Source organism: Aspergillus aculeatus (genome assembly GCF_001890905.1).
Source record: "Aspergillus aculeatus ATCC 16872 unplaced genomic scaffold ASPACscaffold_21, whole genome shotgun sequence".
Classification (NCBI taxonomy): domain Eukaryota; kingdom Fungi; phylum Ascomycota; class Eurotiomycetes; order Eurotiales; family Aspergillaceae; genus Aspergillus; species Aspergillus aculeatus.
The window spans coordinates 61,872-78,674 of NW_017962996.1; the positions used below are offsets into that span (position 1 = coordinate 61,872).

Below are 16,803 nucleotides of genomic sequence, written 5' to 3' on the forward strand. Positions count from 1 at the left end.
TAGCTAGAGCGTATACTTGAACCCGCGCAACCCCCCGATCACCAACTCCCCTTTATCCACCTTCTTATTCAGATAATGTAGTCGCAGGGACAGCAAACCCACCAACACAATGGACAAGCAGGTCAGACCGATACTGACCAAAATCCCTGGCCGGTACTCCGGCGCATCCTGCGAGCGATACACGAGCGACCCCGTCATCCCGCCGGATGCCCCGAGTCCCACGAAGATGGCACTGCAGATGGCGCGCTTCCACTGGCCGCGCACATTGTTTGCCTTTAGATTATCCAGTCAGCTACTATACTGAGATAGTATGCAAGGGCAATGACTAACCTGATACGCCATCGCGGCCGGAATATTCCCATTCGCGCCGATGGTGGTGAAGAAGCATCCCACCAGGCGGGGCGCTACGCCAGTCGTGAAGCCCTAAAGCATTGCGTTAGCACCATCATTCATCCCTACACGCTCACGAAAAGAAGATAAAAGGGAGGGGTGTACCATCAGCGGCAATCCGATCAAACACAGCACCGAATTAAACACAATAATCGGCCCACGAATCCGATAGCGATCCCCAACCCACGAGGTCGCCATCATCACAATCCCCGCGGCCGCGTACGGCGGCGCAAACAGACACAGCGACACGCCCATCGAGAACCCCATCCCATTCTGGTAGATGATCGGCAGGAAGTACGACAGAGCATACGCAGTGGTCGTACTACAGAAGTAGATCAGCCCGAAGCCCCAGATATGGATGTCGAGGCCCGCGGCCAGGTATTTGCGGAGATTAAACGGCTCGAGGGCAGCGTCAGAGCGATCCGCATCGATGCGCTGGATCACGAGCTCGTACTCGCGCGGCGAGAGGAAGCGGTTGCGCTGGGTCAGCATGCGGTCGGGGAAATCGATCAACACGAAGTAGGCGATCGCGGCCAGGACGCAGGTGATGAGGCCTTGGATGACGAAGATCCAGCGCCAGGCGGTCAGCCCTCCTAGGCCGTTCTTTCTCATGTCAGATAGGTCTATCCAGGCTTGGTGGGTTAGAGGAGCTGCTAACCATGAAGGTGATCCCATACGACAGCAACCCCGTGAAGGCTGACGCCACGCATCCCAGCAGATAGAACAAGGCGTATCGTTTCTGGATCTCAAACCGCGTGTACCACGTTGAAATCAGGTATACCGCTCCGGGGAAGAAGCCCGCCTCCAGGGCACCGATGACGATCCGGATACCGACCAGCTGGGTCCAGTCTTTGACAAAGCCCGCCGACAACTACGCCTTTCTCAGCATTCACCAGATCGATACCTGGAGAGGGAGAAACATACCATCACAGCCCCCCACACAAAACACACGCCCGAGATATACGCCACCGGCCCCAGCTTCCGGACCAAGACCGGCCCCAGCGCCTGGAAGAAGATGTACGGCGGGAAGAACGCGACGGCGATGATGCTCTGCCACAACAACCAAGCAGATTAGTCTCTCCCCTCTCTCCGGATCATCAGAGAACAACCCGAAGGGACTGAACGCACATATCTCATCCCAATCAGATGCAACTGCTTGGTCATGCCCGCCACCGACGCGGTCCCCAGATTCCCGCGATCGATCAGGGAGACCGTATGCAGTAACCCCAGCATGACAATCAACCGGCGGTCCACGCGATGGAGGATCCGACGTTCTTCCTTCGTGGCCTTGCCAGGCCGGGAACGGACAATGCCATCTTCCTCAGGGGTCTGGACATGGTCGACCGGGGCTTTAGTGCTGGAGGTGAGGGACATTGTGGGGCTGGGGAAGCATCGCAGGTTCGATAAGCGATAGCCCTACAACAAAGCTGGCTGAGCATCATAGATATAAAGGGGTGTTTCCGGGGTACGCCATCTGCTGCCTCGATGGCGAGTTTGCGCGTCGGTCTTATGGCGAGAGGTCGAGGCGACCTGCAGACCCAATGAAAGTTATCGTTCTTGAGGGGGGACCCTAGATGGAGAACGCTGGGGGCTTGATCGGTATGTGTTGACGTCGAGTAGAGGCCGTCGGCTTTCGGCGTTAAGGCCCGGTGGCGGTCTTGGAGTGTATGCTACCGCCGATGAGGCCGGGATACGTTAAGCGAGAGCAGGCAGAATGCTGCAGGTTGCTTGATAAATGTGAGTGCTGATGGCATTGGTTCCAATAGGTCGCAAGGGAAGACACAGATCATTCTGATGGTGGGAGAGAAGACGGGCTTAGGGTGCAAGTCAGAGAGGCAATGCGAAGGTGAGAGGTAGAGTTGCATGTACTGTACATAACACTGTCATCCAGCGGACCAACACCTCTGCTCAGGGGACGGGAACGAGGCTCGCTTGTGTATCTGGATGTTGAATTCTACAACCGTAAATCGCCTGACCATCAACTGTTATAGACTCCATAGACTGCGTATACGTGAGGTTTAAGGTAATGTTATATGACATATATTGGTATATATCTATTATCACAGGAAGTCTCTTATGCGCCTTCCATATAATGCTCATCACACGTATATATACATCACCCAGAAATCGTCGCATCAATACAAAAAGGGGTATGTGGAAACTTTTGCGTCGAAGAAGAGAAGGAAAGGCAGGGATGAGAAGGTCAATGAACGAGTTCGCCGATGTGCTTGATAAGCTCCTGGAACCGAACCGGCTTGGACAAGAAGAGGTCCACCCCGTGAGTGAGGGCTTCGTGGCGGACGGTAGCACTGCCCAGTCCGGTCAGAGCAATGATCACTGCGGGCTTGGCTGACGGCATGCTCGTCGGGCTAAGTTCTTCCTGTGCTTTCTCGAAGAGACGTATCTGCCGTGTAGACTCGAGACCATCCATGACCGGCATGGAAATATCTATAGCGACGTTAGCACGCAGGTCAAATGCCCGACGGGAGAATGTGCTTACCCATGAGAATGATCTGAATCAGTCCGGCATTAGCCTTGAATACCTCCAGGGCTTCCAAGCCGTTGGTTGCCGTGAAATACGACAGTTTCGCTTTCTTCATGAAGGCAACCAGCAATTTCAGGTTCACCTCATTGTCATCCACAAGGAGGACCGCAGGCGCTCGTTTCGTCGTCTCGATCGCTAAGATCTTGGTCACTGAATCCCCCTTGCTGGATGTGGTCGTCGAGACCATGGTGGTGGAGGTGGTCAGCGCAATGTCCATACCTGACGATGTCTTAGTCTGTACGTCTGTGGTGGAGGCGTGATAGGCCGCTGTGAACTTGGTTGGCTGCGTACCGGGTTCCTCCTCTAGCGTAGCATCCATTTTGGCCGTCACCGACTGCGTCTGCTGCTGCTCGCGCCGCTGAATGCAGGTCATTACCGCCGTCGCGATCTTGGTCGGTCCGCACGGCTGGCTGACAAACTCATAGATGGCAGACGAGGGGCTACGGTAACCGGTGGAGGCCATCCTCTGAGCCTCCTGTGGGGTGGGACATACGACGACTACGGGTGGTCGGCCCTTGGGCTCCTGCCCGATGGTCAAGGCCTTGCCCGCCATACTGGCCCAGGTGCTATCGACGCGACCGAAGTCCGAATGCTGCACCAGGTAGACGTCGTAGAGCGGCGCATCACTCGAATCCCACGAGACCATGCCGACTTGCATGCCAAGGTGGTCTTGACAAATGCTACTGAGCGAGGTCCGCAACAGTGCAAGCCCCTCGTCCTTCGCCCTCTCGGGCCCATTGAACCCAAGTAGCCCAATCGACTTCCCCCGAGAGAACTGCTGCGCTTTATGAATTGTGCGCGCCTCTCGATCACTACTGGGAGCCGGGCTCGGGCTCCGAAGCAGATCGACACTCACCGTTACTTCCGTACCCATTCCCCGAGTGGAATTGATATCGATTTTCCCTCCCATGGTCTGCACCGCCTGATACACAATGCTCAGTCCCAAGCCGCTTCCGGGAGACAGGGGATCCTCCTGGGAAAACGGCTTGAAGATGTTGCTTTTGAGGTACTCTTTGTCAATGCCCTGTCCGGTATCCTTCACGCTGAGGACGATCCCAGCCACCTCGTGCTTGAAAGGATCAGTAAATGGTATCCGCTTGGGCTTGGTACCAGCAGCATTGGCAGATTTCAGAGAGACCACAATGTGACCGGACCGTGTGTACTTCAAGGCGTTGCCGAAGATGTTCATCAAAATCCGTCTCCATACACCTGCCTGTGTTTCGAAGAGCCACGTCATTCCTGGTTCCACATCATAAATGACCGTCAAAGGCTCGTTTGTCCGGGGTTTCTGCGGGGTATTGCCCATTAGATAGTCACCATCCTTGTCTTGATCGGTCAGTACAGGACCCCCTTGGGCCAGGAACCCGGTGGTGGTGGCAAAGCAGTGACCCGCAAAGACCGTGTCCATGACCTCCTCGAGAACCGAGTCGAGTTGAACATCGGTGATGAGGTTGACAATGCCTTCGCTCGGTCGCTTCGTCGCCAGCGCTCGCCCGGAGTTCGCATGTCGTCGGGCCAAGGCCGGTCCTGCCTTCAAACGCCCAGATCGGGACTTGCGGGTGAACTGGTTGATCTTCGCAAAATCCAGCATGTTGTTGATGATGTCGAGCAACGAGCGACCGCAGTTCTCGATGGTTTGCACGAGAGCAACCTGCGGTGGCGTCATGCTGGAATCGGTCAGCAGCTCGGTGCTGCCGAGAATACCGTGCAAGGGACTGCGCAGTTCGTGCGAGATGCTGCTGACCAGCGTCCGATTCGCCTTGTTGGCGAGCTCGATATCCAACCGATGGATCTCGGCCATGATGCTGTTGGTAAAGGCATACAGGTAAGCCAATTCGCCGCGGGAGCTGAAAGCTCGCGGAGAGGTGGTCCACGCAAACAACCCTGAAAACCATCGATTGCGACGCGAATCCCAGACTGGGAACAGAATGACACTCCGTGCTTGAGGAAAGACCTTGTGCAAAGCCTTACACTCATCGCGGGAGGTGAGTTTTTGCCGCTTGCTTCGGAGGCCACTCTTCCCGCCCTGTGTGGCCTCTCGACGCCGATAGACAATATCCCGAGTCAGTGCACTCCCTGTCGCCCCATCACTGCCTTCGCTAGACGAGACCCATCCATTTTCGTCGATATTGAAGATCCCACCGCGGGGATGATGGTGCAGAAGCGACCGCAGATAGCTTTCGTGGAAGGACCCGACCGGAAAGCTCGCATCCTCCGGGTCGGTAGAGAGACTGAGGACCTCACAAAGCGCCGCCTCGTCCGTCTCGGTGGACGAATGACCGACGGTGGAGTGTTCGCTGTCGCTACCAGACTCGCCCGAGCCGGAAGTAGTACTGATCTCCAGATCGGAATGACGGGCCTCTCCGCTCTGCATAAGCCCGCCATACGAGCGCACACTGGCGTCAAAAAATACCACTCCCTCGACATCCAAGGATTCGCGTAGAGCGTGCGCCGCACGATTGAGGATTTCTCGGGTGCCGGTCGATAGTGTCTTGGTCAAGGGGCTCTTTTTGGTTGTTGCATTATCCGCAGTGCGGCTTCCTTCGTACCCTGTTTCCGAGTCAGCGATGTCCTGCGAATTTACCTGTTGGGATGCAAACCTGAAGGCGACGACGCTTCCTTGGGCGCGCTCGGCTCTTTCAATTCCTTCTGCTCCTTCGATTCCCGCGAATCCCGGCGCTCACGAGGGTCCCGAGGCGACGAAAACCCCGGCGTCCGTGTAGCATGGTTCCAGCGCAAGTGTAACTGTTTGTCTGCAAGGTCCCGGTTGTCGGTACTCTTGCTACGCAGCCCGAGGGGCAAGGACAGTCCCCCTTCGAGAAAGCGCCCCAGACCGGCAATCATGTTGGCTCCGCGCAGGTTCTGTTGCTGAGAACGTACCATCTCCAAATGGTTCATGATTGCGGCGGCTGTGTCCTTCATAAAACGTAGTTCCAGTTCGTCGAGGCCCGGTCGCGTCTGCCCGTCACTGACGGCAAAAGCGCCAATCACGATGCCGCGACGACTATGGATGGGCACGCCGGCGTAGAAGCGGAGAAATGGGGCGTTCACGACGTAACCGCGGTTCTTGGTTCGATCGTCCTTAGTCATGTCGGGAATGACTAGCGCAAACGGGCCCCCTCCATTGCTCAGTGACTCGTCACCGGCGTTGAGTTGTTCATAGTCGCAGACATAGTGGCAGACACCATCACACTTCTGGATGGCACTGCTCCCTAGCCAAAGAGCATCTCCATCCTTGTGGACGCGATCATCCTGAAGGCTGAGGGTACGGGTGGCTTCCGCGAGAATGTACTGAGTATGACGGTCGAAGAGGGAAATCATGCAGCGCCGAGCGTTGAGTCGCAAGGCACCAAGTTGAGCGAGGGCGGTTAGGGTGGTGTCTTGGGACGATTGAGGCAATTCTTCTTCGGCTTCCTCAGAGGAGGGGGTAGTGGGCGGGCGATGCAGCAGTCCTGGGCGTTGAGGCAATTGACAGTACCTATCAAAGGAGAGCATTGTAATCAGTCTACCGGGTTTCAATTGGAATTACGAGAGGACTAGGAGACGACTCACTTGTAGAACTCCCGCTCCTGCGCCATGCTGGCGGGATCGTGGATCACCGCCGCTTCGGACTCGAAGGACTCGGACATGGGCGCGGATATTGAAATTGCGGGGGATGAAGTGAATAAACACGACGAACCACGTTCACCAAGCTACATCCGGGGCTGCGGAATACGAGCAGAGAAAAGAAAGGGTGGGGGGGGGGAAGGAGAGGGGAGGTCCAAAAAGTAGGAAAAGAGAGCGAGGGAAGGGGAAGGAAGGGAGCGAGGGAGGCGAAGAGGCGAAAAGAAGGAGAGAAAAAGCCGGGAGGGGAAGTAAATACTACTAGCGGAGGAGGAGGAGGCAAAAGGGAAGAGAAATGTTGCTGGAACGAGCGGAAGGCGGCAAGACCAGGCACTACCACCAATACTGGGCAGAAGCCGGCATAATTCTCCGGGGGGGAAAAAGAATTATGAAGGGAGGCGGTCACAAGTTCTCCATCCATCCATCGATCGATCGCAATTATTCGACACTCTCGACACTATGGCTCTACCGGCATTTTTACTCAATCTATGAGTAGACTACGGAGTACGTACAACCTCCCTCCCCCCCCCTTTGGCGAATTGTCATCTCAGCCTCAACGTCATCGTGCCAACCGGCCCCACCAATAAAACTTGCCAACCAACAGGGCTATCCAAGATTGTCGGAGAGTGGGCTGCACGAGGTGCCAATCAATTCCCCCTTGGTCTCCGTCTCTAACAGTCGTTCCCAGTCTCTCTCAGTCTAGACCCGGCTGTCAACGCCATCGCTCCCTTTACGTCCACGCCAAGTGGGTCTGTCGAATTCCACGCGATGTTTCTGCTTGTCACTTCCAGCCAATCTGCGTGCGTCCCCGGTCTCTAGAACCTGCTCCCCATTGCCAGGGCCCCCGAATTTCGAGAGAATTTTGGCCGCATGCGAGACGGTCCTCGATTGCTCGAGATTGCTCCAGAGAACCGCTGCCTCCACTCTTCCTTCCTTTCCCCCCCCCCCCTACCTACCTAAAGATCTCTCCGGCTCGCGATCTTGCTTTAGCCCGTACGGTTGGCATCCAAGACCTCCCAATCGACCCAGGGAGACGTTTTAGACTACGATACACGAGGAGTACAAGCACCCGATATAGATATAGATGAATCGATGAAGAGTGGTGGAGAGGTGTCACGATCGACCCGCGGGTGATCGGTGCAGATGATTGCTTCTAGTTGTCTAGTTTCTCGTCGATCACCTGCCATCCGATCTTGACTTTCTTATCAACTCCATCCTCGACGTTTAGTGCCTCGACCTCTCAACCTTATTGCGCGGGGAAAGGGTAAACTGGAATGCAGCAAGGGAAAGATGGCCTTCCCTGATTCCCTTTGGAAACGTTCTATAATAAGGTTAACTGGGAATTCTGGTGGTTTCATTGCTGAGCATGCGTGCATGACATACAGTAAGTCCATACAGTGTACAGTTGTCCGGTGCTCCAAATCAATTCCGAGGTATAGTTCTTTTTTCTTCCTAGGCCACGCTGCCTCGGCTGCTGCACCACAATAGCTTTTGTCTTTCCCTCCCAGAACAGCTCTCTCCCATTCTTGCTGCTGCTTTTTCCGAGCATGTCGGACGGCGTCTCGGACCGCAACGGCGCAAACAGGCAGGTCAGGCCAGTCACCTCCCGCCGTGGCTGCTTAAACGCCAACCCTGACAAGCCACTGACGGAGGTGACGTTCCCCGGGACCACGCCTCGTCGACCCTTCTAGATTTTACCGCTGTAGGCCGAGGGATGTCCGCGACTTCCGCCATTTTCTCCTCTCCTGATCCCTCCACGCAAGGGAGCAGCAGGGAGCTCCCTTCAGAACAAAAGTCTCTAAGAAAGTTTCGAGAAGAAGTAAGGATGAGGTGTATCTGTGATCATAGTGGATCTATAGTTATTAGAGTCTTGTAATGAAGTAAGACTAGATTCTAGATCGTCCTCCCTTCCCTCCCCCCCCCGCTTCTTCCTCCTCAGCCCCATCACAACTCATGCCATCACATATTCCACGTGGGGAGGATATCACGATGATGATCCGCCGCATCCAGCCAGTTCATCTTGCTCCAGTGCGCCGGTCGCTCCAGCGCATCCACAAAATGTCTTACCGCCAGTACCATCTGGGCCGCCCAGCGCTGCGGACTGACCCTGCCCACCCCGGTGGCCAGCGGAGGGATCAGGATCCGCTCAATGCGATCGGTCGCACGCCCCCGATTCCACCCTTCTAGCTGTCCCAGCAGACTCCAGATACACTCGTACACCACCTCGCGATCCCAACTCACGCGGTCTGGCATGCGCATCGTCGGACAGAGGGCCACCCACCGACACCCCCACTCGTTGGGGGTCAAGGACTCGGGAAAGGGCACCAGGGTGCACGTTCCGGGGGGCACAAAGCCGCGCCAGCGCTCGTAGAGGACCCGCTGCGCCGCTCGCGTCAGGGTCTCGTAGGGATGGTCGGGGAGGCAGAATTTGCGGGTGATGGCATCGTCAAAGGCCCCGTCGAGGAGCCCGTAGGAGTTGGCGGGGGAAACGATCAGGTCGAAGGGGGTGGTCGCGGGCACGTCACGCAGCGATTGCCTCACAATGCGAAACTGGACTTTCGGCTCCGTCGCGTGGGCGGGCCATTGTCGCGCCAGCGCCGCCTCGAAGGCGGTCACCGACTCGTCCTCGCGGCAGAGGAGGAGGAACTCGGGGATATCTTGAAGAGACATGGTAGATGTGTAATGGTTAGTAAGTCAGTCCTCGAGGATTATAACTATGCCATGGCTGCGAATCTGTCAGCCTTGCTGTTGTTGCACTGAACCACCTGGCCACTGGCCAGTGGAGTCGCCGTCGGCGGATTAAGCCTTGCTGCTCCACCACAAACAGTGCAAACACCTCAACCAGGCACTTTCACCAGGTCTATGGATATCAGCCTCGAATGTGATGTCATAAGAGTGCGGCTTATAGTCGAGAAAAGCTGTTGGGATAGTAGCCTGGCTCGCAGATTGGGATTTGATGGAGAATGTGCCTCGCCTCCTAGTTAGAATCATTGAACGCGTCCCGCGGAAGAATATATTTAGCTCTTCATCGCCCGGCATGGAAACCAAGATCGACACAACGTAATCCTGATAGATTCATTCTCGGTGCCGATAATATAGCACTCTAGTATCTCTTTCATTATCTTGAAGTAACGAGATCATTTAATCCTGAAAGATCAATTTCTTTACTCCCGAAAGCAGTATGTAGACTCGGTTTCCATGAAGCGACTGTCCATCTGGAGCTTCAGCTCGGAAGAGAGCGGAAGGATTCCGGTCCGCACCGGGGGCAGGAACATTGTTTTCCCTCGCCTACACCGCCGAGCATGTGACAGCGCGTCATGACAACACCAACAAGCCTGCATCAACAACAACTTCAACCACAGCACTATCGCCTACCATCTGTGGTCGCTATTCAAGATCGCATTGCTTCCGACTGGCTCGCCCGGTCTGCGCATCCAATTCTGAAATCATTCTTTAAGAACCGCTTCCGACCGGTCCTTGTTCCGATTGTATGTTGCCAGACACCATTCAGTTGAAATGACGGGCCTTAGCAGCAGCGCATCGCACGAATCGACGGTCAGAAGACTCGCATGCTCCAAATTGTCGTCCTTCAACGCCTGTCTTTGTTTCTTGCCTGAGCTCAAACCATCCTCTACACACCTTTGCACGCTGGTCTCTTGACCCTGAACAGCATTCTGGACCCAAGCGAGGCTTGGCATGATCGACATCGCGGCTCTACATACTCCGCAACATGGCGATGACCGAGGTAGGTTGGCTCACATATGCCTATATACAATTCCAAAAGCATTTCACTATACGATACTGAACTCCTATAGAGGGCCTCGAACCGGTACACTGCACACGATTCTCAACAAACGAACCACAGACCTGCTGCGATGCTCCCCTCCTCAGTCCCTTTGCTCCGTCATCAGCCGTGTCCACAATCTAATACGCTCACACTCCTACAACAGCGAAGCGCTGCAGCCTGCCATTCCCATCGCAATGCCAAAGTTGGAAAAGTGGCCTGCAGTGACACCCAACTGGCCGTTACCCGCTGAGCACTGGGTGTCCCGCTCGCCGCTACACTTGACGGTGCTGCTCTGAGTCCCGGAGCTGTAGTATTCCTGCTCATCTGATCAGTACCTGTTCAAGGGGCTGGCACAGGATGCTCTACTCACCGTTCCGTAGTGAACAAAGTCGTAAGGCCACATGATGTACATGTTCTGTGTGCGCGGTCAGCGTTTTCCATTCTCTCGCCGTGGACGATCCCAAACTCACCGGGACACCGTCACCAGCATTGTTACCCCGGTTCAATGTGCCGTTCTGCGAGGTGCCAAACTCAGCAAAGGCGGAGTTGCCGATCGGGTATGCGGCCAGCGCATTGCTAATGACCGTCTTCTCAGGGAAGTTCTGCGTCAACGCAATGTACGACATGTACGTCAGGGACCCGCCCAGAGAGTGGCCGGTGGATTCCAGATCATAATCCGGGTACTTCTCCACTAGAGTCTTGACCTCGGAGATGACCGTGTCGTGAACCGAGGACCAGGGCGAGTAAATGCCATGCATGATTTGGGCGCCCGACGGGAAGTTGATGCCGGAAAGGCTGGGGGTCACCAATGTGGTGTCAACGTCGTTGGCGATGTCAGTGGCTGTAACCATCAGCATCGCAGACTCTCTGAAATCTTGCCTATGTTCACCTACCAGTGGTTGAGCCTCGCATGGCAACCGTGATGCGCTTCTTCTCTGTGGAGTAGCCAATGAAGCCCTAGGAAGGGTTAGTCCCGTGTCATGAGCATCATGATGCGGTCCATACCTGAGTGTCTGTGACCAGATCATTCAGCTGCTTCGTGATGGTCACATCAAATGCGGTGCCGATACAGCCGGTGTATGCGGCAGAGGCAAGTTGCGCAGCCCGGTGAAGCTCCGTCCATTCGGCAGTATCTGAGAAGAGGTCAGCATATCTATCGGACGACAACAGCCAAGAGGACGAACTCACCGGCGGTAGCTCGCTTCGTGGGCACGGCGCAGGCCACAGGGATCATGGCCACTCCGGCCAAGACGACGGACTTCTTGAGATGCATGGTGACTGAAGACGTGATAACGAGCGACTGTAGAGACTGAAGAGGTTGAGCTTGCTACGAAAAAAAACGAAGAGACCTAGCGGCATCTTTTATATCCTCCTCCAGGCCATGGCCAGGCCGCAATTCTCTGTCGAATTCTCTGCCATCGAGATGAAACATGAATCCGACTGCTGCACCTCGGCTTGATGAATTGCGTTGACTCCACCTAGGAGACATGTCATCCACGGATATGATATGAGCCTGGGATCTACTTAAGCTTTGCGACGAGATTGATTTCTCCATAGCACGAACCGCAGTCCTAGCTGGACGACTAGCACCACGACCTGACTGGTGCCCTGGAATCGAGCACAATCTTGACCGAGCCGATGACACAGGTTTGAGGTGCCCAGGGCCGGTGATGTCGCATCTAGAGTGAAGATTTTACCGATCATATTTTGCTGCAGTACGAGCTAGAGTACGAGCTGCAAGCCTGAAACCGGCTGGGAAAAAGTGATGGTTGTTTCAGGGGTGGAGCGCCGCTCCGCCATCTCAATTTTGAGTCAATCTGCCCTCCCCGATTCGCAGCCCACATTTCACCGACGATGCACCGGCTCTTCTCCCCCGTGAACCCTAATTTTGCAACCATTGGATATGTCTTAGCGGCTGGCAAAACCTCGGGCGCTTGGATCACGTTGTTGATGGCTGTCTTCCAGGCCTCTTCCGTTCGGTCCGGCTTCCAGCATGCTGATCGCGGCCGACGATCGCTGTTCGCGATGATGCAAGCTATCTCAACAACATGAATGAACGCACAGGGCTGTCGAGGTCCTACTTTTAGGCCTCGCATTAGCTTCACGGGCTGTGGATCCGTACATTCGGAGAAATCAATTTCCACACTTTCTTATCAGAAATTCTCTGCCTCCTTACCATTTCTATGGAAGCAATCGGTGGTAAAGCACGTTTCATCTGAACCCAATTGCACCGCCACCGGGTTTGAATGCCTGGATAGGAACCGTTCGGCCATAGGGGGTCTAAGGTTCGATGCCTCTCATCCTGCGCGGTGATTGCATCGGGCTGGATCCGATCTATCACCTTATCGCCAGTGCCAGAGCGTTCGTTTCGTTCCGCGCGTTGACGTGCCCAGTAGACTGCTGTACTTCAATCAAGCCGACGAACGGATTCTGTGGACCTTTGAAACGGGCCATCGCTTCTCATCGGGACATGCTCATTGTGAAATGCTCAACGGACCATGGTACGTTCAAACTTGGTTGACTAACGCCCACAGTTGTGGGATCATTCACCAAGCCACTACCGTCGACTACAAGCGATGTAGCAGCAGAGCTACGATGTCCATGGGTTTGCGCTCAATTGCTTTCATTGACTATGTGCTGTTCCTTCAACCAAAATCCCCGCTAGTGGGTTACTTTGAACCTTGTCATTCAAAAAGCAAGTGTCAACCCAGGAATCTCAAGGCCAAACAGAGAGAGAGAAGCAGGTCGGGCACTCAACATCACGCAGCTATTTACAGTCCATCCTTCCTCTCCCGCTTCCTCTCAATTCCAACTAGAGGTCGTCTGGTCCATAGCAGTCCACCTTTCCATGATTATCCTCTCGACCAGGAACGGCGACACTGAAGAACACAAAACTGCCCCAAACAGCAGTCAAGTCATCTGTGCCGCAGGATTTGTCTAGTACGCGATCAAGCTTCCACCACCGGGCAAGGAGGCATTAGCCGACCCGAGCCACGAGTTGGCTGAGGACGACTTATTGTAGTAGATGCTGTACCCCTGGCTGATGATGTTACTGAAGGAGGTATCTGCGTCAGTGAAGTTCTGCAGATAGACACTCTGAGTCAGAGTCCAGTTCGAAGTGGCATCGAGCGAGACGCCCAAGTACCCCTTGCCGCGACCATACACAGCAGCTCCGGTCCAGCTGGAATAGTCTGTTAAGCTCCAAGCAATGAGACTGCTGTTGTACGCGACAATGTCGCCTGTCAGAGTCGACCCCGACACGGTCACGGTCACCTCGGCCGGTTGGATACTGGAATTCTCCTCATAACCGGCGAAATGGTCGAACGCCTGAGTCACCTGCGAGGTGTTGGCCAGAACCAGAACACCGGAAGTGGTGTTCAGCGTGGTGGCGACCAGTTCGGCCTCGGCGATGATATTGCCGAACCACAACGCGGGCATGTCGTCCCCAAGAGTGGTCAACCGGGAATTCGTGAAGCTCAGCGAAGCGCCACTGCTGCGTGAAGAAGAAGAAAAGAGGATGGTACCGGCGAGCAGGCCCGCGGTGAGGTCGACGTTGGTGAAGACCGACTTCTGCACCCCATCGGAGAACAGGCTCGGAGCGTTTTCGGCATGTCCGATCACATTGGTGCCATAGGTCTCCCCCAGAGTGTAGAAGATGGCACTTCCGATGCCAGCTGTGTGGGCGACGGCGTCGGTGATGTGCAGGTATCCGGCTGGACTGTCTCCGGAGAAGGCCGAGCTGCGCTCGCCGCCCGAGAAATGGCGGATGTTATTGGCCACAAAAGTGCCGTTGCCGCCGGCGTATAAGCCATGCGACACAGGTCCGGAGCTGTAGAGATCGGTGTCGTTGACATAGACGATGGTGCCGGTGCCGTAAGCATAGATGTTGGCAGCTCCGTTGTGGACCGTCACGTTGGCATGGTCGATGTACGCGGTCGATCGATTGGCGATGTTGATTGCCGCGTTGACGCCGAAGAAACTGGCCTGGTTCAGCCATGTGCTGTAGCCATACTTGATCACATCGCTGAAGGAGAGGTTCACAGCTGATCCCTCCGTGCCGACGAGAACGCTGGTGTCATTGGCATCGACCGTAAGAGTGACGTGTGCCAGCTCGACATCCTCCTCGAAGTAATAATATGGTCCAGTGATATTGTAGATCAGGTACTGCGCGCCGCCGTTGTCGGTGGTGTAATCAGCGATTAGAGTGTTGTCCGCAGCATCAGCAGTCACATCAGCGGAGTCGCTGGGGTCCCAGACCGTGATAGAAGCAAAGACGAGCGGTAGACACGACAGAAAAAGCACCGTGAGAGACGCCATGGCTGATCTCAATGTGGAGTCTGTGATCAGGTAGTGGTGGAAGGCATCTGCAGGCAGTTGGAAGCAACTTAAGTTATATACCATCCCTGCCTTGTGCTCGCAATGGCCTGGGAGTAAACCTGACCTCCACATGTCTTAGCATGATGAGTGAAAAGCAGTGGGGCCGTAAGACTGATTTTCATCATTAAGCAATGCTCGGGAGAAAGCTGGAGACAGCACCATCTGCCCGAAAAGGGAGCCAGCAGATTGCACTGTACTGAACGTACACTACCATGTACATCTTCTCATCCTCGACCACACGAACCGAAAGCGGCAGCCTTCACTCTTGCAATTCGACCCAGCTGTCGTTGTCAAGCACATCAACTTGCCCCAGACATGCCGAAATCTGATGTGGAGCCGACGAAACAGGACCGGTTGGCGCGTCCGACCACCTACAATCTTCACCACCACCTTCAAAACGCGGGGTATGGGGTAGGGCTGGTAAGTCTTCTTTCAGGATAGGCGCTTCTTGGCTTCGTTAGCGCTTCATCTAAGTTGCCGGTCTGGATCCTAAGAGCTGACGCGTTCAAAGTAGCTCCTGCCAAAAGTGCCGGGACGTGGACAGCTTCGCACGAGCATGTCAATTGTCCAGGCAATGAGATTGATTGCAATTGAGATTTCTCCCGTTGTCCGGTGATGGGAGTCAATTCTCCAGGGTGCATACAATTTGATCACTGGTGCAGATCACTCTATCCCACATAAACGTCTCCACCCCATGCACGAACATTAGGCTCTCCTAGACAAGCACTTCCCAATAGGTGACCCAACCACTTGTATCGTACATCCCGATTCGCCATTGTTTGGTGCGCTCCCGAAAGACGATGATCTGAGCGCTATCATGAGCAATAAGGGAGATGCCCGACCCAGACCGACGATCCCAGCCGGTCCTCCCACTCCAGCTATTCCCTTCATACGAGAAGCGGTCCATAACTATCAGCGCCCTCTCAGGAACCGCGTCCTGTGGGGTGATGAATGGCAGATACTCAACCTCGCCCGACTCGAGCCACTCCGTATCCGAATCGGTTGGCGTCGCCTCCTCCTCGGCATTTTCTCAGCTCGGATCTGGTGCAGTATACACCGTCACATCCCCGCCGGCAGCAGCGATGGCTTGAATTCCCCATCTCCCCCGGGTTCTCGACACAAAAGGTTGTCGATATCTGCTTTTCGCCACCCCGGCCGTCAACTTGGCTGGCTGAATAGCTCATCGCCAAACCCTCCCTTATCACACCGAAAGTGCGGGGCACGAGGGTGGTGACCTCACAGAAAGCAAGTCTGCGTTCAAAGCGTGCACTCACAGCGCGTACCAAGTTTCTCTTCACGAAGCCACCTGAGAAATTCAAGTCAATAGGTAGAGAGGATTGCGATGATGGCACTCGGACTAATGCACGCAATCGGGGTTCTGTATGTGCGGGGCCTGGGTCTGGAATAGATTCCGGCTATAACACCTGCATAGACTCTAAGTGAAGAAAAGGCAGCCAGAAAAGTGCAACTAAGGCCAGCAGCGTTTCTCCCTGGCTGCGACATTTGAACCTTCAGAGACTGACTTAGTGATCTGAGGACTGATTTTTCCGCGATTAGGGCTGGTTCGGAGGAGCGGGCAAATGCGGACTCGAGACGGCTCGGGCCTTCCGCTGATAAAAGAACACCCGAACCACGGAATGAATTTCTCGATTTCAACTAATGGGAACAATCAAGGTAGATGGGAGAGTAGAATACAGTCGAGGCCACAAATACCGCCAGAATACGGCTGTTCACGTCCGTGAGATGGGGGCCGTATTGAGGGGACTGATTGGCCTCCTTGACCCGCGATCGACAGCTGATATGCGGAAATCAAGCAATTCTCCACTTATCTACGATCGCTTATTTCAATCCTTCGCCAATCTCGATCTTCATAGGGCGATAAGTCAAGGCAATGGAGCAGATGTCAGCACTACTGACACTACTGACATTTTCCGCCCCCAACGCAAGGGGTTAAGTAAACGTTACCTGGCTGTGCGTGCGTATGACGACGACTGCGCCCCTTTCACCACCAAGGAATCTTTCTCTCCTTCCTCTCCACTTTCTTCTTTACATTCTTCCCCCGGTCGCGCGCGCGCTCTCTCTCTGTCTCTCTCTCTTCCTG

At 54.9% G+C, this 16,803-nt stretch overlaps 5 protein-coding genes across 5 annotated transcripts; all 5 read right to left on the reverse strand.

Moving 5' to 3' along the window:
* Nucleotides 1-3: 3 nt before the first annotated feature.
* ASPACDRAFT_47942 (uncharacterized protein) lies at nucleotides 4-1,764 on the reverse strand (the record flags this gene model as incomplete). The annotated part of the gene is made up of 6 exons (XM_020202028.1): nucleotides 4-273; nucleotides 331-423; nucleotides 496-993; nucleotides 1,049-1,261; nucleotides 1,315-1,440; nucleotides 1,519-1,764. The coding sequence occupies 6 exons, from the start codon at nucleotides 1,762-1,764 to the stop codon at nucleotides 4-6; spliced, it is 1,446 nt and encodes a 481-aa protein (XP_020051538.1).
* A 657-nt stretch (nucleotides 1,765-2,421) lies between these two features.
* Nucleotides 2,422-6,679, reverse strand: ASPACDRAFT_82060 (putative sensor histidine kinase/response regulator). Its single transcript, XM_020206019.1, has 4 exons — nucleotides 6,488-6,679; nucleotides 5,536-6,413; nucleotides 2,891-5,485; nucleotides 2,422-2,838 (listed from the first exon to the last, which is right to left on the reverse strand). Exons 1-4 carry the CDS (start codon nucleotides 6,562-6,564, stop codon nucleotides 2,594-2,596), a joined length of 3,795 nt encoding a protein of 1,264 aa, XP_020051539.1. The 5' UTR covers nucleotides 6,565-6,679; the 3' UTR covers nucleotides 2,422-2,593.
* A 1,699-nt stretch (nucleotides 6,680-8,378) lies between these two features.
* Nucleotides 8,379-9,507, reverse strand: ASPACDRAFT_82062 (uncharacterized protein). The gene has a single exon (XM_020206020.1). The coding sequence runs from the start codon at nucleotides 9,206-9,208 to the stop codon at nucleotides 8,498-8,500; it is 711 nt and encodes a 236-aa protein (XP_020051540.1). The 5' UTR covers nucleotides 9,209-9,507; the 3' UTR covers nucleotides 8,379-8,497.
* Nucleotides 9,508-10,479: 972 nt separating this feature from the next.
* On the reverse strand, nucleotides 10,480-11,598 carry ASPACDRAFT_36491 (putative alkaline lipase; the record flags this gene model as incomplete). The annotated part of the gene is made up of 6 exons (XM_020200211.1): nucleotides 10,480-10,630; nucleotides 10,696-10,769; nucleotides 10,796-11,166; nucleotides 11,219-11,282; nucleotides 11,331-11,458; nucleotides 11,514-11,598. The coding sequence occupies 6 exons, from the start codon at nucleotides 11,596-11,598 to the stop codon at nucleotides 10,480-10,482; spliced, it is 873 nt and encodes a 290-aa protein (XP_020051541.1).
* Nucleotides 11,599-13,262: 1,664 nt separating this feature from the next.
* On the reverse strand, nucleotides 13,263-14,642 carry ASPACDRAFT_55255 (uncharacterized protein; the record flags this gene model as incomplete). Its single annotated transcript, XM_020202974.1, has 1 exon — nucleotides 13,263-14,642. The coding sequence occupies one exon, from the start codon at nucleotides 14,640-14,642 to the stop codon at nucleotides 13,263-13,265; it is 1,380 nt and encodes a 459-aa protein (XP_020051542.1).
* Between the last annotated feature and the right edge of the window lie 2,161 nt (nucleotides 14,643-16,803).

Excerpts from the sequence above, each read along its gene's own strand:
- ASPACDRAFT_82060 (XM_020206019.1), bottom strand. The coding sequence starts at position 6,564 with ATGTCCGAGTCCTTCGAGTCCGAAGCGGCGGTGATCCACGATCCCGCC. Across the intron at positions 6,414-6,487 it reads CAGGAGCGGGAGTTCTACAA|GTACTGTCAATTGCCTCAAC; the intron begins GTGAGTCGTCTC and ends CTCCTTTGATAG. Across the intron at positions 2,839-2,890 it reads GATTCAGATCATTCTCATGG|ATATTTCCATGCCGGTCATG; the intron begins GTAAGCACATTC and ends ACGTCGCTATAG.
- ASPACDRAFT_82062 (XM_020206020.1), bottom strand. The coding sequence starts at position 9,208 with ATGTCTCTTCAAGATATCCCCGAGTTCCTCCTCCTCTGCCGCGAGGAC.